This window comes from Budorcas taxicolor, chromosome 3 (assembly GCF_023091745.1).
Source record: "Budorcas taxicolor isolate Tak-1 chromosome 3, Takin1.1, whole genome shotgun sequence".
Lineage (NCBI taxonomy): Eukaryota > Metazoa > Chordata > Mammalia > Artiodactyla > Bovidae > Budorcas > Budorcas taxicolor.
The window spans coordinates 101,813,939-101,837,741 of NC_068912.1; the positions used below are offsets into that span (position 1 = coordinate 101,813,939).

Consider the following 23,803-nt stretch of genomic DNA (forward strand, 5'->3'; position numbering starts at 1 on the left):
GATCTTCCCAACCCACGTATCAAACCCAGGTCTCCTGCGTTGCAGGTGGATTCTTTACCGTCTGAGCCATGGGGGAAGTCCAAGAACACTGGAGGTAGTCTATCTCTTCTCCAGGGATCTTCCTGACCCAGGAATCGAACCAGGGTCTCTTGCATTGCAGGCAGATTCTTTACAGCTGAACTACCAGGGAAGCCCGCTAACCATCATAGTCACTATTTATTGAGTGGTTACTGTAGATCAGGTGAAAGTGAACGTATCAGTCGCTCAATCCCACGCTCCTCTGTCCATACGATTTCCCAGGCAAGAATAAAGGAATGGGCTGCCATTCCCTTCTCCACGAATCTTCCTAACCCAGGAATCGAACCTGAGTCTCCCACATTGCTGGCAGATTCTTTACTGTCTGAGCCACCAGATCAGGTACCATGCTATAAATATATTATCTCACTTAATTTGTTCAAGAAAACAAAAACATGAGTTAGCTATTCCCATTTTGCAGACATGAAAACTGAGGCTCAAAAAGTTTAAATGACCTGCACCAAAGCAGCACAGCTATTAAGTGCTCAAGCTGTAACTAAAACCCAATCTGTTAAGCATCAAAGTCAATGTTCTTGGCTTAACATCCTGTCATGCAGCATCTGTTCGGTTGCAGTTTTGCAGTTTTTAAAGACAGTGCTTTATACATTTGTTTATTTAGTATTTATTAAGTACCTACTATGGGAAAGGCACTGTGGAGATTTCAAGAACTGTAAGACATGATTCCTGCCCCCTGTTCTACTGTGGCTACTGCCTTTTGACAGCGGTCCTCTTTTACTGGCACTTACCTTCCTTCAGTTGGTTATTCGCATAGCATAGCAGCCTGAGTAATCTTTTTAAATGATAAATCACAACATGGTTATTTTACTGTTTAAACACTGTGTCCTCCTGTTGCATGGCATAGGAGGCATGTGGCCTCCTAGAACAAAATCCAAACTCTTTATGATCTAAAAGATTCTGAAGTTGAGCCCCTCCCCAGTTCATTCCCTCTGTATTCCCCCAAGTTCACCCCATCCTAGCCCTCCAACTTTCTCTCTGCTCTTTCAATGAGCCAACACACTCTTCTTCCAAACACTTGTGTGATGGTCACCTAATCATCATTCATATTTCAATTTAAACATCACCTTCAGAGGTATATCAGGCATATTTGACACAGCATAGTTTTTTTAATAACAAATAATCATGTCATAATCAGGCACAAACTATTTTTTGATTAATTCTTCAGTTTTAACATAAGTGATTAACAATTTTAAAAGAATGTTTTATTTTTAAAGATTTTCTAGCTCAGTAAACTATTCACTAGATGAACTAAAATTTGCACAAACCAAACAAAAACGTCACTCACCTCAGTTTACAGCTTGTTTCACTGTTCCCAAATTTAAACATAAATGAAAACACCAAGTGGTCACAAAAAATTGAAATAACAATTAACATGCTCTCATTGTTTACTGTGAATATGCTGTTCACATGCAGAATATGCAGTATATATGGGACTTGGGAACAGAAACTGCCCTGAGTGAGCTCAGATGTTGCTGAGCTCTTAGGTGCTTTCACTTGGAGCGAATCTACAGCTGTTGGGGCCCACAGTGTAACTGGAAGTTCTCCCAGGTCTTCCTTATAGAACACAATGTTTATTAAAGAATGAATAATAGAAAAGGTGCAGACTTGAAAACTTACACGCGTGTGTGCATGCTAAGTTGCTTCAATCCTGTCCGACTCTTCGCAACCCTATGGACTGTGTAACCTGCCAAGCTCCTCTTTCCATGGGATTTTCTAGGCAAGAATACTGGAGTGGGATGCCACTTCCTTCTCCAGGGGATCGTCCCGCCCCAAGGTTCGAACCTGCATCTCCTATGTCTCCTGCATTGGCAGGCAGGCTCTTTAACACTAGGGTCACCTGGACGCCCTGAAATTTACGTATGTAAGATTAAAATTCAAGAACCACAGCAATTTTTCAAATCCTAGACCAACAGAAGATGCTTTTTGAGAGAACCATTTTATAATCAACATTGTTTAAAACTGGCAGCCTGGTATTTCACAGTAAATAAACTTTTAGTTGATTGTTGTTTTAAAATTCCTCTATAGGGTAACATAACTAAACTACTCCCCTCACAAATGCATACTTCACCATCTTGTCATGATAAAAAATGCTGCAACAGGGGGAAAACCAGGTATTATGGGAATAAACACAGGGGTAAAGAAGCAGAAAAAGAACCAAAGGAGTGTCATGTCCCAGAAGCCAAGGGAGGGGAGTTCCAAGAAGGATGACGTCATCAATTGCATCCAGTACTTATAGAGGACCCCTCCCACGAAGCAGGTGCCAAGGCCAATGGGAGGGCCCAGAGACCTCCCTCCACTCCATGGGAAGGGAAAACCAAGGCCTCCTTCCTCTGGCTGCCATGTAAACTAATTCAGAGGAGACATTTCTTTTTTTTTTTGAAGCTGTATTTTACTTTTTTTTTAAAAATTTAAATTTATTTATTTTAATTGGAGGCTAATTACTTTACACTATTGTATTGGTTCTGCCACACATCAACATGAATCTGCCACAGGCGTACACGTTCCCCATCCTGAACTCTCCTCTCACCTCCCTCCCTGCACCATCCCTCCGGGTCATCTTATGCGTGGTCTTTACCATTTCTTATCATCGGTGAGAAAGACAGATGTGGACACATATTGAGCCAATGGTAGGTGTGTTTTCTAGACCCTAAAGCTGCAAAGAACTGCCAGTGGACAGTACGGGCCCTGATGGTGCATGGAGGAAAGAGGCCCCACTTAGGGATGGTGAGGGATAGAGTCTTCTGGCCCGCTCCTATGTGGCCACAGTGCCCCACATGAGGGGCCGATCTTACAGAAATGGCCACAAACAGAGGCAGTTAAGTGGGACTCCACGTACCACTCACATCTGTCCTCTGTCCACCCCACCCTGCTCATTTAAAGAAAGTGGCATCATCAGACCACCTTTAAGTCTCTTCATTTTTGAACTCCTGTCACCATATAGCTCCCAGACCAGTCTATACTTTTGGGACATTGAAACTGAAACAACCATCAGTTAAACTTTTTACAAACTAATTCAGAAAAGAAAATTAATAAACAACAACAAGAAATCAGACACTTGCCCAGAAATTGTGACTATATATCCCATACCATTTGGCCATGAAAGAAATGGAACCAATTAGTAATTAGTTCCAGAACCAGAGGAATCATTCAATTCAATCTTGAGACACTAGGTTATGGGTCTGTCCCATAATATAGTCTTCCAGATTGTCTTTTTAAAAATAAACCTTTAAGAATAGCTTTTAGATTTACAGAAAAATTGCAAAGATAGTACAGAGAGTTCCCAAATTCCTCACACTCAGTCTCCCCTATTATCAATATTAACATCTTATTTTAGTATGGTAATTTGTCTTAATTACTGAGCCAATATCAATACACTATTATTAACTAAAGTCCATATTTTATTCAAATTTTTAGAGTTTTATTCAAATTAATGAATTTTTCCCATTAACAAGGGCTTCCCCATGGCTCAGTGGTAAAGAATACGTCTGTAATGCAAGAGATGCAGGTTTGATTCCTGGGTCAGGAAGATCCCCTGGAGAAGGAAATGGCAACCCACTCCAGTATTCTTGCCTGGGAAATCCCATGGACAGAGGACAGGCCATGTGGTTGCAAAAGAGTCAGACACGACTTAGCCACTAAACAACAACAAATTTTTCTGTTCCAGTGCTTTCAAATTATGTTTTAAAACATAAATCCGATTTTTAAATTATAAAAGTAATATATGCACATGTTAACTATTCAAATACTACAGAAGAACATAATTAAAGTATTAATCCTACTTTCCATCTCAGTCATATTCCTCAAAGGAGATACTGTTAGTAATTTCTTTTTCAAGAGTTCTATATGCATATACAAAGATATATACAGAGGCTCTTCTTTTCCATACAAAGGGGTCATATACTTCTCTGTACCTTGTTTTACATATAAGCACATATGGCCCTAACTCATTTTTAAAAACCACTACCTAATATTCTATTATATAGATGTATCATAATTTATTTTACCAATAAATGCATCAGTGTACATTGTTTCTGGTTTTTTTTTCAAATTACAAACAATACAATAAAGTACATACTTCTTTATGTACTTGACCAAATACATGTAGGATAATTTCTTACTGTTGAATCTCATCAAAGGATATTTGCATTTAAAATGTTCATAGGCAAATATTGCCAAACTGCCCTCCCAAGAGACTATACCACTTTATACTCCACTCAGTGCTGTGTATGGGATCCTGTTTCCCCATACTTTCATCAGTGGCTATGTTACAAACAAGACATGTAATTCCTTGAAATGCTTCAAAACTTCCATTGTCTTCCTGCCTCCTTCTTCAGGTTTTCTTTCTTTTTTCGCTTTCTGGTCACTTTTCGTTTTCTTCCTGCCTCCCTCTGTGAAAACTGTCTTATATTTTTTCTAAATTTATACTCCTGATACCCTTTCCTCACTTTACTAACAACTTCATTTTTTTTTTTTACAACTTCATTTTTTATGCTCACAAAGTTCCCCTAAAGTTTCTCTGCAGCTCATCATGATTCAGTGAAAAAAAAAAAAAGTAAAGAAAAAACAGACTCTATTCTACTCTCTCAACCTGCTGGCCATCCAGAACCAATAAGGAATGTTAATAGGGAAACTCAAAAATCTTTAACCTGGGTCAAAATATCAGAAGGAATAAATTCATCCTGCCATAATTCTGAGGGAAAAAACATCAAGAAGAATTCTGCATTGTTTCCTTGCTAGAACTTAATCTGTTATTTTTTCCTATATTCCACACCTGGATTTCCTCCCTTTGAATCAACAGTTCTTAATTTTTTATTCACTACTCTTTTGTGTGTGTGTGGCTAGAATTGGAATGGAGGCAAAAGTTAAGGTGGAAGGAAAGAGAGAAAAAAAATCCCAGAGCAGTTCATCGAAGCACAGGAACAAATGGGCAGGAAGGGTAGTGGGGAGGGGGCAAAGTACAACTCAGGAAAAAGCCAACTTGAGTCCTCTATACTTTGGCTTCATCACCATTCCCTTCACTCCTGAGCTCTGAAAACAGAAGCATGCGGCAGGAATGGGTTGGATGGTAGGGCAGAATGGAAGAGGGAGTGAAAACATCTTGTTCCTCTAACTCCACCCCCCATCCGCCACTACCCCCAACTTCTTATCCAGCAAAGCCCTATGCACCATCAGGAATCAGCTTAATAGAATAAACCACTTAGGGCTGAGGCTCAGAGAAAGTCAAAGACCCCACAATCTCCTTGCCTATTAAGCTTCTTAGAAGTTAGAATGCTGCTAAAGAAAGTGATATTGTGGCCAAGCTACTTAGAAAGAACACAAAGATGCTAAGTTGGGAAGAGGGAGGCCAGTTTGGGGGTTTACGAGCATCAATATATCCTTAACTACAGATGATGGTGGAGACTGAAGTGGGAGCAAAAGTGGCCAGCAGTGAGAATGGGGCCTTTCAGAAGTCTTCAAGTCTTCCAGTTGAGATTGAGGAGAGGATATTTGTACACTACAAGTGGGATGAAAATCTGGATAGTAAATAAAGGAATATTTTTTCCTTAGGATAAAGGGGAAATTGGGCTTCCCAGGTGGCACTAATGCTAAAGAACCCGCCTGCCAATGCAGGAGACATAGAGATGCAGGTTCGAGCCCTCGGTCGGGAAGATCCCCTGGAGGAGGGTGTGGCAACCCACTCCAGTATTCTTGCCTGGAGAATCTCATGGACAGAGGAGCTTGGCAGGCTATAGTCCATTGGGTTGTAAAGAGTTGGACACACTGAAGACACTTAGCACGCCAAAGGGAAATCAATCGGTCTTAAGCTTCATGTAAGTAATTAGACAATAAGATAGATCAAGCAACCTGCAATAGTTCCTTCCTAGCTCAAATTTCCCAATGATTCTAGGCGTTCTGCCACTCCCTTATCCTCTCCCCAATATAGCTGGCAAAGAGCCCAGGGGCTCGCTATCTCAGTGACTGGCAGGGCAGAGGCCAAGAACAAGACTAACCAGGGATTCCCTGGAGGTCCACTGGTTAAGAATCCACACTGCAATGCAGGGGACACCGGTTTGATCTCTGGTCTGGGAAAACCCCACATGCCACGGGGCAACTAAGCCCGTGGCCACAATTACTAAAACTCTAGCACCTCTGCTCTGCAACAAGAGACGCCATCATAATGAGAAATCCGTACACTTTGACTAGAGAGGAGCCCCTGCTGGCTGCAACTGGAGAAAGCCCACATACAGCAACAAGATCCTGCACAGCCAAAAATTAAAAAACAAACAACACAACAGTAACCAAACCTTTGATCCCAAAAGAAAGTCCTGATGGCTCACTGTCCTTTCCTGGGTAGGAGTTCTAGTTATTTCCACCCTAAGCCTTTGAGGGTAGTTAAAAAGGGGAATCATCATCAGGTGATTTCAAGCCCTCCTCACCCCAACCCCATTTAAGTGGAGTCAAGAAGGAGGGACAACATTGTGGGTACCAGGAATATCAATCAGGAATTTTTTTCGGCTATAGAAAGACCTATCACAATCTGTACAAACCCATAAGAGATCAAGGCTCACCAGAATCAGTATCCCTGTAATGTTACCAAAAGCAGAGGTTGGGGGTGTGGGGTGGAGGGAAAGAGCCTGATTCAAGAGACTCCACATCTGTGCTCAAGCCCTGGTAACAGTGATTCTAGCTAACATGTATTAAAGGTTTACTTTTCGCCAGGCCCTGTCTTAGGACTTGATTTGTATTTTATATGAACTCATTTAACCCTTATAATAACCCTAGGGGATTGATGCTGTTGTTCAGTGATAAGTTGTGTCCGACTCTTTGTGAAGCTATGAACTACCGCACACCGGGCTCCCCTGTCTTCCACTATCTCCTGGAGTTTGTTCAAATTCACGTCCATTGAATCGGTGATGTTATCTAACCATTTCATCCTCTGCTGCCCTCTTCTTCTGCCTTCAGCTTCAATATCAGTCCTTCCAATGAACTCCCAGGACTGATCTCCTTTAGGATGGACTGCTTGGATCTTCTTGCAGTCCAAGGGACTCTCAAGAGTCTTCTCCAATATCACAGTTCAAGAGCATCAGTTCTTCAGCGCTCAGCCTTCTTTATGGTCCAACTCTTACATCAGTACATGACTACTGGAAAAACCATAGCCTTGACTATACAGACCTTTGTCAGCAAAGTGATGTCTCAGCTTTTTAACACACTATCTCGGTTCATCAGTTTTTCTTCCAAGGAGTAAGCGTCTTTAAAAGGGGACTGATACAGTGCCAATTTCACTTTACCCTGAGGAAACCGAGGCATAGACGGGTGAGATGTCACTGTCCTGTCTCAGGAGCTGGCTCTTCTGAATTGTGGTATCTGTAAAGTGCAGAGTATCCCCAAAGCAGGGCCTACACTGCAAGAAGCACCAGGACTCAGCAGATGCTAAAACATCTTCCCCTTCCCATCAAGCGGAACATTGGACACACTGGTTTTTGTTTTGGTTTAAACCATAACTAGTACATTCCAGGCAACACACTAGGCACTGACAACAGAGATGACACAGTCACCACTTCACAGAACTCACAGGGTTAGACACAGTGACAAAGGCTTGTGAAGGGCCGAGCAGATGGTGCCTAAGGGCTGTTCACTACAGGAGACTTTGAGTAAGGAGCCAGCCCGACTGATGTAGCTGTGGTGCTGAGAACTGTGTCCAGAATGGGTGAGCAGGATTCAAGGATTCTTATTCTCTCACAAATCTAACCCACAGACCTCCCTCTCCTGGGGTTTATCCTCCTCCTCATCGGCTCTGGAGCCTGACTGCCTGGATGTAAATCTCATCTCTGCTATTTCTTGCTGTTGTGACAATGAATATATTGCTTAAACACTGGGCCTCAGTTTCCTCATCTGTAAAATGGAAATAACAATATCCACCCCATAGGGATTTTATTAGGATTAAATAAACAATTGCCTGTAAAGCACTCAGAATTGGGCCTGACACCTAGAAAGCGCTCCAAAAGTGTTATTACTCTTATTAGGAGCAGCCTCTGTGCCTGTCTGGGCCCGCAGTCATTCCACTCGCAATAAAAAGACTGAATTTAAACGCATCTGGTATGGTTAGTTTAAGGAGGATAGGAAGTCTCTGGGACTAAATAGAAGGAGAACAGTTCCCTTGGGAGTTTGGAGGAATAACCCTGGAACTTGTTAATTAAGATCTTGTTAATGAATCTGCTTGTTAATAGTCTATTAAATAATCACACAATGAAGTTTACCGCACAAGTAAAGCCTTTTTCAAATGCTTGTTCTTTCCAATCCTCCTGGCCCAGCTCTGACTTCTAAAGCTCTCCCTTAAGGGCAAGCCCTTCCAAATCCTTCCAATCTGACAGGGGCCTCTTCATCTTGTCCTGCTCGCCTGGAGAACGCCTGGAGAACAGGGCTGTTCTCGCAGCCTAGGAAAGGTCTCCAGGGCAAAGCCCTCTTCAATTTGATTCTGCCCATCATTCCTTAGGCCAGGGCATTATGCCTCTGAGCCAAAACATTTCCCTCCAGGAAGCAGGAACAGAGTCACTGGCCCTGGAAACCAAAAAATAAAGGCACTTTGAATTTTGTTGAGAAGAAAGGCAGAAGGTACATTCCTTTCAGTGGCAATCTGGCAAGATAAAATTTCAGTGGAGGTGTCACAGATCTGTTACAGAAAGGGGCCTGCCAACCTACATTCGCAAAAAGTCTACACAACTTTTGTCCCAAACCTCCTAGGAAAATAAACAGCTGTAGCCAGTGTCAGGGAGTGCAGCCTCTTCTGGAGCCAACTTCAAGGAACAGTGTGTAAAAGGGCTCCCTCCAGGCCGAACACTCAGGTACTTCCCAAATTATTGATACTTTGGTCTCCTATGGCCACTCTTCTCTTTAGACAGATGTTCTTGGAAGAGGAAGATGTATATATTATATATATACACACACACACACACGCATATATATATATAATATAATAATATATATATCCATAATACATTGTATGTCATTTATATGGTTATTTTTAGAAAACCAAAACACATCTGTATTATCTTCTCTGATTCAAGATGCAAGAGTTGCAGGTTCGATCCCTGGGTCGGGAAGATCCCCTGGAGAAGGAAATGGCAACCCACTTCAGTATCCCTGCCTAGCGAATCCCACGGACAGAGGAGCCTGATGGGCTGCAGTCCATGGGGTCGCAAAGAGTCGGACATGACTGAGCGACTTAGCTTGCCCACACACTTACAGTAGGGCAAGGATTGTCTGTCACCTCTCATGGTATATAATATATAGGAGCTGGAGCCCAGAGAAATGAAGCAACTTACCCAAAGTCAAACATTAGTAAATGACAAGACAGAGAATCTGGCTCTGCGATCCTGTCCTATTGCTGAGCTGTTCCCAATGCCTCTATTGCTTGTCATCACCTCCCACTTGAAAATGAGCCACGAGGTGCTCAGCCTTCGGTGAATCCTGTGTGGTTCTTCAGACTGTCAATGCATAGAGCCAGATGGCAATGCTCAGCATAACTGGGCCCAGAAAACAGAGATCCAGGGTTCACTTACTCTCACAACAAATATTTATTAAGCCAGGTGCTACACGAGGAGAAATAGTGGATAGAATCACACAAGGAGATGGACAGGAATCCTTGGAGGCAGGACAAATGAGCAAATAATTACAATACAAAGTGATGAATGTTTAAGAAGGAGGAAGTATGTGGGAAAAGAACACCACCCCAAGTCCATTAGCAGGGCCGAGAGCAACCACTAGCGTACAGCTGTCTGCAGCCACCTGAACACTGAACCAGGCCCCTATGCCCGGCTCATTTAACCTCCTGCCCACTGGCAGCTGCCCCCAGAAGGGTTAAAGCTTGAAGCACAGAGCCAGCCTGCAGGTGCTGATCACCAATGCTGCCACTGCGAAATTCCTCTCACCCTTATTTCCTTACAAACTTACAAACGAGCATTTCAGCATAAGAAATAAGCCTCAGGGTGGGGGAGAGGAGATAGAAGGCTGGCAAAAAAATACTCTCCAGCCCATTCTCAGCAGTATAACAGCAGTGGAAGATGAGCTGGCTGGAACCCAAGGAGCACTGAAGTGCACACCGGCCTCCCTCACATCTGGCTAAGCACCGCCAACCCCTCCGCTGGGCTGCCTCATAATTACAATGCTGCCCAAGAAAGGGGAGGTCTGTGCCCATACCATTAGCTGATCGCCAATAAAGGAGGAAAAGGGAAACAACCATAGGAGGAGCGAAGGCAAAGGGGGTACCCGGAGGCAGCTGGCCAGATTTCATCCACAACAGGCGACTGGAGAAGGTACCACTGTGGGCAGGCCCCAGGTCTTCACCCTTACCACCTCTGGCCCCCTGGGTTTGTTCCCTCCCCACTGCCTAGCTTTGATTCCCCTCCCTCCAAAGTCACGCTCCTCTGCCAAAGCTTCCCTCTGAGTATTCTCACCCTGGAAGAGGGGTTCATAAACTTTAAGGAGAATCACCTACTTGTTCAATATGCAGATTTCCAGGGCATAGTCCCTGTGATTCTGATTGGGAGGTCTGGTATGGGCCCTAGGAATCTGCATTGTAAATCGCATTCACCACCACCCCAACCCCAGGCCACCCCCTCCTCCTTCACACTGGCAAGTGATCAGGACGCAGGTGGTCCTCAGATCCCATTTTAAGAAAGCAGCCTTGGGGATTACTCCTTCTCTTGAGATCCCAGAGCCTTATCTGTCTGTTATTTTACATTATCGTTTATTTCCTCCCATGTACATGTTAACTACTCACCTTAACCATAAGGCCCTCAAAAAGAGGAAGTATCATCTCCTGATTCTTCGACTCCCTTGCAAACAGCGCCGAGCACAAGGCTCTACATACAGAGCTCAGGAAATGCTGTGGATATAGACCATGATGGTGATAAGAGGCTTTGGGGGAAAGAAAACCACAGCAGAGACGGCAGAGTCCCGTGGCCCCGGTTGAAAGGAACTGATGTTAGTATGCCTACGCGTGCCAGGCAAGGGCAACGGTTGGTTTCACCTTCTTTCTTTCCTTCAATAGTCTTGGCACTATACTCCTAACGTCTGTCATGAAAGTCAAGTCTGTGTAATGCACCTCCTACAGGAAACTTTGCCAAGAAATCCTGCCAAGAATCCTGGGTGCTATGTGGCTTAGTTTAACGGCCAGGAGTACCCTGGATCTTGAGACCCATCAAGTCTCCAGGCAAGGCAAGTATAGAGTCGAACAGGAACTCTAGGATAAAACTTAGGGCCCTTGACCTACCCCCTAAACACCATTAGGGTCGAGGTTGTCCTGCATTTGGCAAATATTTCCCAAGTGGCTGCTCCATCCCAAGCATGGTTGTGGGTGCTCGTGGTTCTTAAGATATATGTCATCAGAAAGTATTTGCTAGTGATTGATCTTTAGAAAGCTACTTTACAAGAAAGATCCTACATGATGCTGAGCCTCAGAACCATATAAGCACCAGACAGACAGTCTCAAGAATGCCTGGCTATAGGATGAAATATAATAGAGATCCAAAGTCAGCTTTGAGGCCCTGGCAGAGAGAAATCCTATTCTTACTCACCATCATGGGGCTTTCTTGCCTGGAGAATTCCATGAACAGAGGAGCCTGGCAGGTTATAGTCCATGGGGTTGCAAAGAGTTGGACATAACTGAGCGACTAACATACACACACACACTCACCATTATGAGTAATGCTTGGCAGCTCTGGAGTTCTTTCTTCCACACTCAGATGCCATACTTTGTCCAGAAAACCAAACTGTCACACCTAGCCTCTTTGAGTGACCCCCTGATCTTAAGATATCAGCTTATCCCATAGTTTCCCTTTAGAAAACTATCCCTGACTCATAGACAAGATTAGGTGCTCCTGATTCTAACCTCATGGCGTTTTACATTTCCTCTATTAGAGTACTTTTCACGACATCCTGCAATTGGTTGTTAAGCTTCCAGCTCCAATAAGGCAGGGACTCTAATCTGTCTTGCCCATCATCATATCACCAGCACAGTGTCTGGAAGGACACAGGTATTCAGAAAATAATAACTGAATGATTAAATAAACTAATGAACGTATCATACTATCAGATGGAAACTGAACCATGCCTCCTGTACTCTGCCATAGGTTTATCCACATGCGTGAGTGTTCAGTCGCTCAGTCTTGTCTCTTTGCAACCCCATGAACTGTAGCCCATTAGACTCTTCTGTCCATGGAATTTTCCAGTCGAGAACACTGGAGTTGGTTGCCATTTCCTCCTCCAGGGGATCTTCCCGACCCGGGATCGAACCAGCATCTCTTGCATCTCCTGCATTGGCAGGCAGATTGTTTTTTTTTTACCACTGGGCCACCTGGAAGCCTCAGTTTTATCCACAGTGCCACCTAAAAACACCCTCGATGAGCAGCACCCTTCCTTCTGCAGTACCAGTATTTTATAGATGTGGAACAGAGACTCACAGATCACCCCAATAGAGATTCCAGGAGCTACTTCCCATGATCTAAGAAGGACACAACATTCCAAAGTCAATGTAATGTCACCGAGAGCCTGTTAGTTACACTTGCCAGAAGCCATAGTACCAGCTGGATGGTAAGATCTCTTTCAAGTCATTCAATTTCTCAGAGACCCAGCTTCTTCATGAAGATGATTTTGGGTCCTTCAGCAGTAGGGACTCTCTTCGAATAAAGAAACAATAACAATAAAGAGCTACCCGCACCATGAAGGGAAGCTGGGAGAGGAGGGTAGCGTTTACAAGGAGTCATCTCTGCAGCTAGGAAGGGGTTAAGCACACATGTCTGTCTGGACCTCTTACCCGTAAATCAGCCTTGACTGCTGCTCAGGCTGAATGAAGCCCCACCAGGTTGGCCTGTCAGGAAGGAAGCCCATGCGTCCAGACTTTTGTTGTTCTAAGGATTTTTTTTTTTTACATTTTACTGCTCAGGAAGGAAGCCAAAGCCTAGGCCCTAACTGCGGTCCTGCTGATTACTTACCCTCGCATGCACTGCTGCCTTCGCCTCCCTATCTACCTCTCAGACCCAACTCTTTCCTTTCCTAGAGTTCCTTCCTAACCATGACTACGGCATTGGAGCCTAAATCCCAGACTTTTCTCCCCTTCTTTAAAAACTGAACATTAACATTCAACATTTCCCTTCTTACTTCCCATATGCCTCCAAGTCTGTGAGTAGAAAGAACTGGGGCCTGGGAGAGAGGAGAATGGGTGCTCTATGATCTATGGAGACATTCTGGCCCTCAAAGTGACCGGAACCCCTTCTCTTAAATGGAGCCATGAAGGAACTGATGGGGATTGAGGTATCGGACAACTGGCCTCCAATGGCTATTTCTGCTACACACGTATTTGAACAGAAGCCTTTTCAACTTTGAGCTGTTATATTCAAATAACAGACCCAAATCCAAGGTCCTCAGGCAGAGGGTCAGTCTTTCTCACTCCTATCCTCCTACTTCCCAACTCTCCCACTGATGGGCGGTCAGCTTCTGGTGTTCCCAAGCCCCCTGGGGCTTTCTTTCTACAAAGAGAAAAACACTGAGTTTATTTGTGCGCTCAGGGTAATGGACAGCCTTCTTTTACTCCTAGGAGAATGCACACAGACACTATGGAAGAGGTCTGTCCCCGCCCAACTCTGCCCTCCCCTTCCCCTGCTAATCCCTCCCCAGTAGCCCCCCCAGCTCAGTCCTGCTGCTGTATTTCTCTCCTGACCTACAAGGCCCCTTCAAGCCCCATCCTAAGCCTCCCCCAAGCAGAGACAATCCATCATGCTGTGGGACTGTGACACACACAGATGGGGGAAGGTTCACAGATTTCTCTCACATAGGCGAGAGGGGGAGAAAGTGCTTGTGTAACTTAAAATCTGAGGAAATATTAGAAACTCTGGGACTTTGAATTCTAATACTAGTCAAATGCCATTATAGCAAATCTGATTATATATGGCCCAAATTTCTAGCACACACAAATTCTAATGACCCATCTATTTCAAATAATATCTGATAATACAAAATTCCAGAATAAGACAATCTGGTGAGATTTGGATTTTCTAACCTGGGCCACTAGGTTAGATATCTAGCCCTAGTTAAGTCCCTTCCTGGCTCAGAGACTCAGTTTCTTTAACTGTAATATTACCTTGTTTCTCAATAAAATGAAGGGAGAAAGAGGTCAGAGGGCCACCAGGGCTAATCCTGGTGGATGGATAATAATGCAGAGAGGTGAAGCAGCTGCTATCACAGAAAAGAGCTGAGCCTCTCTCCCTCCCCTCTTTCCACATCACCATAAGCCATGAGTGCATGAAAGGATCCTACATACAAGCTAGCCATTAATGACCCTGTGTTTGACTACATCAGTGCTTCTAACAAGGACGATTATACCACCAGATTGTCCTTGAAATAATAATAGTCATTATGTATTGAACACTTAGTATGTGTGAGGAACTGTTCTGAGCATTATTAGTTTGCTTAATCTCATTCAGTCCTTCACAACAACCCTTTTAGGTTGTGTAATTCCCACTTTACAGATAACAGTACTGAGGCCCAGAGAGGTTAAATAATTTGCCTAGGGTCACAGAGCAAGTAAGCTAAAGGGTCATGATTTTACTCCAGAGGCTGAACTCATAGCCACTATGTTATACTGCTTCCCTACTTTTGATCTGAAACAGCTTCAAGTTGAGGCTCAAAGGGGCAAACACAGCATTTATCCCTCTAACAGGTATTTATTATGCTAAGCCATTCTGATTCAGTTTAAATCAAACCCTGAAAAGCAAGATCAAGTGAGAGCAGTATAGGATTTGCTAGCACCTAAATGGGAATCATATACCTGAAAATAAAGCAAAGGTCTCTCCAGGGCTGGCCCTTGCCCCCTCCCTACAGCTTTCTGACTGTCTGCTGCTCTAAGATGGATGCAAAGCCATAAGTCTCAGCCTACAAATGAATTTCAGTGGAAAAAGACAACCCTCATCTGGTGAGTCACATTCAGGCTTACTGGGCTTGATTTCTCATGAGACTGTACCAAAAGGTTCCTCCTTCACACATTCAGGTCTAGACTTTCCTAAAGCTCCATGTCTGCTGAACAGAATGCACTGGACGCAGCGCCACGTTTCCCCCCACCCAAAACACAGCTTTCATTTCCTCTAGGTCATCTTCGATCAGAACACATTCCACAGAGAAAACTGACGGTCAAATGTCTGAATTGCCAGATGGTTGTATGTGTTTACAAAACCCACATATCACTTGTCTGTTTCCAGCTCCAGTCAGGATCCAGGTAGAAACTTTTTTTTCCTAAAATACACACAAAGCAGATCTGTATTTGTGGACTCCATGATAGGGGATGTGATGCTGTGGGAAAACATTTGGGAAGGGGATAGACTCTAATCTTACGTTTCTAGAGTAAAGAGAGAAAAGCAAATTTTAAACTACTTAAGTTATGAAAGATTTTTTTAACCAAAATAATCAACAAAATAAATCTGTATTTGAGAAAGGTAATTGCACATATGTCTTGAAAAACTGCCTACCTACCTTTATCCTCATCAAATCTCAAGGCATATAAATTCTTCCTTCCTTTCCTCAAACCACTATACCTGTGGGACAGCCCAGTTTTCTGGATATTATCTAGCGTAAGGCTGAAGTGTGACGAATTGATGAAAACTTTAAAAATCAGATTATAATCACCACCATCAATTTATTCAATACTCAACTAACACTGAACCCTTTGCTGTGATTGGTACTGATTTAGTGTAAATTTTTTTTAACACTAGCAGTAAAATGTGATTGAGATAATAGAAAAGTCTGATCCACTGGGTAAGGCTGTAAGGGTATGAATTATTCCTATTTACTTAGCATCTACTAGATTGACTGATTTATACCACAGCCTCTCATTTCTCCAGGCCTAAACTCATAGCCCCAGTTCAGGATCTTTTCCTGGAAAAGGCACAACAAAGTGACTAAGTAGGTGAAAGTTCTTTTGCAGAAAATTCTCCTCCTTGCCCCAAAGAAAGAGATATTTAGAAATTTCCACCCTGGAGCACATACTTTGAGGTTCCAAAGGATAAAATCACACTCTGTTCAACCACAAATGCCACAAATTAAATGACATTTTTTAAAAAAAAGGATTTAAGGCATTTTAGCTGCTATATAGCAATGTTATCCTGAGGTCTGCAGCTCATCCCTCTCTGTTGTTGCTGTTTAGTTGCTTAGTCATGTCCAACTCTTTCTCGACCCAGTGCACTGTAGCCCACCAGGCTCCTCTATCCATGGGATTTCCCAGGCAAGAATACTGGAGTGGGTTGCCATTTCCTTCCCTAAGGGGGTCTTCCCCACCCAGAGATGGAACCAGCCTCTCCTGCATCTCTTTTTAGGGAGGGTGAAATGGCACTGAAGAATGTAGCTCAACTGTCTGAAGGGAAGATTTGATTCCAAATATTATTGTTAGTTTGGTGTTAAAATCCTGTGGGTTTCACAATAAAATGTATCATCACTCTGAGTCTCAAGTATTTATAAAGAGTACATTCCAAAATGTATTCTGATATTTATTGACCAGATGGATGTGGTTAAAGAGTTAAAAATATGAAAATCCATCATAAAAATATAACTCTATTAAATGTCCTATCAGTCCAAATTCTGAGTATTTACAAAAACTAGTTCAACGTATGCCAATATTTATTAACCAGATGGGTGAAGTTAATAAGGGTTAAATATAAGGAAAACCAATATAAAAATATAATTCTATTTTTCAGTTTCCTCTTCCCTGCCTAATGAGGAAAGGGGGTGGGGAGGGAGAGCAACTTTTGTTATTTGGATACAATGTGTGTTTTTTGTTTTCAAACAAAAAAGGGCCACCAAATAATCAACCTGGGGCCGCTGACCGGAAGGCAGCCCCGGAAAACTTCCCGTGGGAAGAGTTCCAGAAATTGCCGCGACATTAACGAACCCCGCTGTGCTGGCTACGAGCCTCGGACGGTCAGAGGCTAAGTCCACTCGCCTCGCCCGAATACCATCCATCCTGGCGATTCACGAACCCCGGGACTTGGGAAAACATTCCCCGACTTGAAAAGCAAGACGAACGCGGAAAACATTTCGAACCTACGTGAGAAACCCCAAGTCCTAGGGTGCCGAGGGCAACGCTAGGTCCAGATGCGCGCGTGCACACACGTCCATCCTCCCGGCTCCCGCCTCCCCTGGCCTCGTCCCCCCAGCCCCCTCCCCTCGCAGTGTCCCCTAGCCTCCTCACTCCGCCACCCACCCCTCTGCACCTCCCGCCGGGTCCTGGATCACCCGGACCTCCGCGTGGTCGCGCCCCCTCCTAGGTTTACACCCCCGCCCACTCCCTCGCTCCGACCCCATCTCTCTGCTGCTCGGACGACGTATGGGAAACCCGCCCGGGGCTCGGTTCTCAGCGCGACCTGGAGGCGCTGGGCGTGGAGGGCGGAGCGGGGGTGGGGGACCCGGCGGCCCCCGGGGCGCGGCCCCCGGGACCCGGCCCGCGGGGGCAGCTCCCGGAGTTTTCCCGCAGTCCGGCCGAGCGACGGCGAGGTCACCAACATTTCTGAAACCACTTGAACGCCATCTCCGTGACGGAGGCTGGGGGAGGGGGGGTCCTTTTCAAGTGAGCCAACGGGGCCCACTCTGTGGTCCTTCTTCCCTCCCCCGGGCCGGCCTCGCGCCTCTCCGCGCCCCCTCCCCCCAAACGATCAATTACGAGCCACCCTTCTGCCCGGAGCGGCGAGGGGCTGGCTGGCGGCCGCGAGGAAACGGCAGCCCGGATCACTTCTGCATGACAATTGATGGGAGGGAGGGCGCGAGGCGAGGAGGGAGGACGGCTGCGGTGTCCGTTTTCTCACCATGGTGATTAGGCATTCCGGCCGTGCGAGGAGGCAGCCGCCGACCAGAGCGGCGCGGCGTGGAGCGAGGGCAGGGGAAGAGAGCGGGAGCGGGAGCGAGCCCAGCCGCCCGGCGGGCGGGCGGGCCAGCGGCGCGCCGAGCCAAGCCAAGCCAGGCCAGATGGCTCTGCAGCCATCAGGGACTGCTCCCGTCCAGCCCGGCCCCACTTTAGCTGTGCAAACATTTCTTTATCCCAACAAGACAATTAAACCCAGCAGCGTGAAAAGGAGTCTCCATGACTGTGTTGGGAGCGAACAACCAGAAACAACCACACACATCACAGGAGTTCTTGCCCCTCCCCTCCCCCCCACCCCAGATGGGTAAGGAATAGGGACTCCGGGAGAAGCCGAGTGCAGCTGAGCCGACAGTCGACAGTTGGGCTAGGTCTGGCCAGTCAGCACAGCGGGAACCATCTGACCCATCTCTGATGATGTCCATGCCCTTTCAGAGTGGTCATCTGCTCCAGCAACGATCCAGAAGTTGAGCCGGGTGACCTGAGAAGTGCCCCCAAACATCCTCTCCACCAAGAGCAATTCTCTTAAAAGCTCAGAGCAGGGTCCCTACCCACCCCAGTCCCAGAGCCCTTGGGACGTAGCCCCCTCACAACACTCCAATGATGCAGCCAGCCAGCTCCTTTCAGGCTGCCCTGGGCCTATGTGGGTTCAGTTGACGTGGTTCTTAGGACATAGGGTTTTCAATGATAGGTGCCTTTGGAAAGACACATCTCAGAGTACAAAATACCATCTCCTTCTCCGAGCTTTTCAGATTTGAGTGACTTTTTAAATATATCAAACATGAGAGCAAAGCACAACATCTGGAAACTGCATCTGGGAGCATCCAGGCTCCCTGACCACAGGGAAGGGTCAGGAAAGAGGGCCACCTGAAGCCAGTGCCCAGTACCCACCTCTGAGGTGAGCCACAAGGCAGGGCCCATCATGGCTCCCCAAGGGCAGTTCCTGTCCCTCTCAGCCCTCAGGGTGAACATGCATCCTGGCCAATTCCAATTTGGGCTGAGTGGATAGACTGGCAGGCTGGCCAAAGACTGGGTCTCCCAGACAGGCATTGGGCCCTGAAGTGGCCTATAGAGAACAATCAGGAAATGCACAGGATAAGAGCCAGAGTGCTCAGGGGGTCATAAATGTATAGATTCTAGTACAAGGCAGCAGAGAAGACCTATTTTCCCTTTTGTTGTAAAGTTTCCTTAATGAGGAAATGTTTATTTTAAAAGCCTTGGGAAACATATCTGTAGACACTTGGTATGTAAGACACACGTGGACTATTTGTAATTGGTCCATAAATTTTCGCATCATTTCCCAGGACATGGACAAGGAGCCTTGGGTTCAGGGAATGACAATAAACAGGAGTTACCTCAGTCCCCTTCTTGGGGAATCATGCATCCTCCACGAATGGCTTCTCATCAAATACTTCTCTCTATTTCCAGGGTAAATAAGTCAGTCCTGTTGAGTAAAGCCTTCTTTTTTCCATAGAGCCCAACACCTACCTCAGGAATCACCTGTGATGCCAGGTAGATGAACAGCAAAATGGAATCATCTATTAGGAGAGACAATACTTTACCCAAGGAGCTGTGTTGCTTTCTACAAAAACGGGTATTTAACCACAAAAGAAATCCTTCCTATCAGTACCCAGAGTGAAGGAAAGAACACGTGAGCATTACACCATGTCTGCAGGCCGCTCTTTCAAATGCTCTCAGATGTGGACATATCTGCATATGGATGCAGTGTGTGAGCAGGGGGTGGCTGCGACAGTAAAAACTGTCAGTGTTTCCATTGTAAAACTGATTTTTTCATTGACCTAAAACTCAGTCATAAAACTTCTACTCTAAGGGACACACACACCCGTACTCACCCCGCCCCCTCAACAAAACCCTCAAGCTACATGCTTGTTTAGGAGATTTACTGTTGGATTTAATTATAGCTTCTCTTACATTTTGTGAAAAAAATTTTATTTATATGAAGAGAACTGAAAAATCAGTCAACTATATCAAGGATTAGCTCTAAATTTTAAGAATTACAAAACCTAAAACATACATGGTTAATTTTCGGCAATCTGGGCAAAAGCCACAGTATCCTATCTCTGTGCTCTTGAACACTTTCTGTCCTCTCTTCTTGCCTCCCCAGCCCTGCCCCCTTACTGCCCCATCTGCCCCTCAAGCGCTCCCCTTGGAAGCCGTCTTGAATACTGCCACTCGATTATCTGAGAAATATTTCTTATTTCAAAACGGTTCTGTAGGGAGGACCTGAAAGGCATCTAGTGGGAATAATCAGGCCTTCTAACGGCCCTTAAATATGTATTTACATAAAACAGACCATAAATATTCTGACACACGTCGGCATATGACAGCAGCCAAGAGAGCTGCAGCAGACTTGGTCACGGTGCCTCTTCGACCCTTCCCTACAGAAAAATGTTTCCCAGCCTTCCAAAACTCAAAATCCAAAGCACAAACGTTCCCCAGGACAACCCTTGTGATGGTTGCTACCCCACCCAAGAGAAGGAAAAGAGAAAGGAACACAAATCCAGGGTTATCACAAGATAACACTCTCCCATGCACTTTGTACCTTTATTTCTCATTTAAGATCAGTCACAAATGCAACTCTAGATAATGTGAGTGGACAAACATTCTACACTCAGACATGCCTATAGATCTAACATTTGTTTAAGAGGAAAGAAGAACACAAAATACTCACTAAAGGAAGGATATTTTAAACAAAAGGGGGAAGGGCTCAAATTTATACAACACTACAATTTGAAATAAAGAAGTTTCCCCACCCTTCTGATCAGAATCTCATTAATTTCAAGGTCAGAATTCCATTTCACTTTGGGAGACAGACTCATTTAATTTTTCTCCACCCAGGCGTATTCCTGTCTGAGGGATCCATCTCCATGGGGGATGACACCCCCACACAAGGCGAACCAGGCAAACAGAAGAGTTATGGCTTTGACACTCGGAGGGGAATGGATATCCGCATCTATGAGTTCTGACTCGACTAACAAGCTTCCTCCTACTCTGGGGGTCTGATACAGGTTTGGGCTAAAAAATGGAAAAATGGAGACAAGCTGGATTTGTTAGGAGAGAAGAAAGGTTTCTTGATCTCCAGGTGTTACTTTGTGGCATGTTAGTTTTGAGAGGGTTTCATTTTCAACTTGTGTTTGGAGAAAAAAAGGAGCAGACTTGGTCACACCCGAAACCAGGGCAATTTTGGCCAGAGGTCAGGTTAAAGCTCGCCTTGATCACTTGCACATTGACAAATGAAAACTAAACTAAACTGAAACAGACAGACACAACGGCATTCAGCAAGTATATGCCCAAAGCAGGATCATTGCGAGCACGCACGCACACACGCACACACACACGTCAGCTGTACAGAAAGGGGGAAAGGAGGAATAGGAGCTAAAGCAAAAGACAGAGAGAACACAGGCAGTTGTGCTGTCAGATACAGCCTTCTCCCTGAAGTGGGGAGGTCTCAGGCTTACAGACGCTGACATAAAAGACACACTCGCAACATATTTCAAAACCAAAGAGCGATGGATTTACAAGGCAGGTTGATTTTATGATGACTTTTATTGAAAAGGTACGCTGGGTTTAGGCAGATGCCTTTTAGCGCAGGAAAGTTAACACAGTGCCTAATTCAAGGAGACAGCCTGAGGAAGCAGTGCCGACAGGGGAGAGAGCAGCAACGTCTCTATTACTCTCCTCGGTGTCATAAAGAGAAGGGAAAAAAATGGCATTCGTGATGGTGGTTATAGAGAGGACCGGGGAGCACAAAAAACCGAGAAGAGGGAAAGCAAACCTCAAATGTAGTTTTCTTAAGAAAATAAAATGGAGCAAATCTTAGAACAAAGGGTTGGTTGGAAAAAAACATCCCCAGTTCATAAATTCTCACCAGGCTTGAAGAAAACTGCTCTGTGGGGGTCTACCCGTAGTCCAAAAGCTTCAAAACACAATTATTTTCTGATTACATGAGAGGTGAGGATGGCAAGGTTCAACATTCCTAGTCTACAAGTTCCAAGCAAAGGTTTAGCCCCAACTACTAGTGAGTGTAACCAGAGCCCATCAAGGCCCTTGGAGAATATGACAGAGCTGTTTCTTAAGCAGAAACTGGTAACAGTTGTGAGCATCAACAAAAGAAATAAAAACAGCAGTCACATAGACCAACCTGTCTAGTTCTACAAGGGAGCCCCAGGATAAGCACCCAGCAAACCTGTTAAATCCCAAGAGAACTTGCCTTTCTAGCCTCGAGATTGCAAGGAAAACACAGCTGTTTGAAATGCTTTATGGTGATTGACGACACCTTTGTCCTTCTCTGAAAAATAGCCTGATTTGGACAAGGGCTGAGAGTTGTGAAAATAAAATCACGTGGAGTCTGCTGGATGTGGTACAATGGAAAAGCTAAAAAATAATACTGAGGTCAGAGAAACATAATGAGGAGAGCAAAGGGAAGAGGGATGGATGGGTGTCTTCAGTGCCCCCCCTCCAACACACGAATTCCCTAGGAACCTATGCTTACTAATGAAATGACATTCACTCCGGTATATATACGGCACCCCCCTCCACTCCAGAGTCCCCAGAGAATAAGCCACTCGTGCCCCGGAAGGAAGGGCAGTGCAGGCCAGCGTGCCTCCAGCTACCTTCAGAAAAACGTTTCCTACAAGAACTATCAATGCTCATTGACAAGACACAAGTAAATGTCAGCACTCAACAGCTCCTGAATGGGAGAGTCAGCCCTTCCCATTATGAGGAGCATGAAAAATGCCACCGACCTGTTGAATACTACTGTAAGGCAGGGCCTACTGGGGTTAGGGGAGGGCTGCACCAAGGTACTTACATCTGTCATTCCGATCTTCTGGGCTAGATGAGGCTTCCCGATCTGAAATGAGGCCAGAGACAGCAAAAATCTTCTTCCCAGTGTCGTCAACCTTAAGTGAACCGGGGGAGCTAGATGGCAGCTGTGTCCCAAAGTCATATTCCTTGCCATCTGCATCTGAGAAGCGCAAGTGGGGAGACTCTGTGTCATGGCAGTTTTTAAGTCGCTTGGCGGGCGTGAAGGCTGACTGATAACTCTCCCGGTCCTCAGTGGAAGCAAAGGGACGGAAAGCCCCCACTCCGCTGTGATTCAGCATACTGATTGGGGTGCAATCTAGATTTGGGGGAGCAAACTGCGGGTGGAGGTGTAGCAACGAAGGGGGAAAATCACGATTGGCAAAAGTCCCTGGTACCCCACCTTGCCGATGGTACATAGAGGCAAAGGTGTAGGAACCATTGGTGAACGGAATATGCACGTCCTTGTCTACTGAGACAGGTACACCGAAGGGTCGTGGCTGCTGACAAGGGATGGATGCATCACGGCTGGCCTCAGCCGTGGACGCCAGGACCATCAGGGCTGGGGATGCCAGCGGGTTGGGGAGGTAGGATGAGTTCTCCATCTTGAAGGCTGCCCGGTGTAAGTCCATCGGAGTCTCTCTCTATGGCCCGCGTCACACAAGAAGCAGTCTTCCCTGGGAGGGAGTGGCACCTGGGAGCAGGGCAGGGAGTATTACTGGGGCATCGTCCCCTTTTAAGACCTGTGGAAACAGCAAAGAGAAAGAAAAAGGGGGGGGGAGGAAGGTCAGGGGAAGGAAAGACAAGGGAAACCCCAAGTGATTGAAACACCATCCTTCTGGCTTACAGATGCTCGGGCATGAGACACCACAGGCTTTAGGAGCCAGTGGGCAGCAGCATCAGACCATTTTCATTCAGGAAAATCAATAGACAACTTACTGTGATGTACGCGTAGCTGACTTTGGTCCCTACACGTTCCGGGTGAAATGCGCCTGAGCCCAGCAAAGGAAA

The 23,803-nt window shown here is 45.4% G+C and overlaps 1 protein-coding gene across 1 annotated transcript in view; it reads right to left on the reverse strand.

Annotated features, from left to right (window-relative positions):
• The window catches only part of RNF220 (ring finger protein 220), a 261,433-nt gene extending 238,009 nt beyond the window's left edge, over positions 1 to 23,424 (reverse strand). Inside the window, exon 1 of the mRNA XM_052637882.1 lies at positions 22,800 to 23,424. Within this exon, the coding sequence (XP_052493842.1) occupies positions 22,800 to 23,424 (625 nt within the window). The remainder of the gene's footprint in view (positions 1 to 22,799) is intronic.
• Between the last annotated feature and the right edge of the window lie 379 nt (positions 23,425 to 23,803).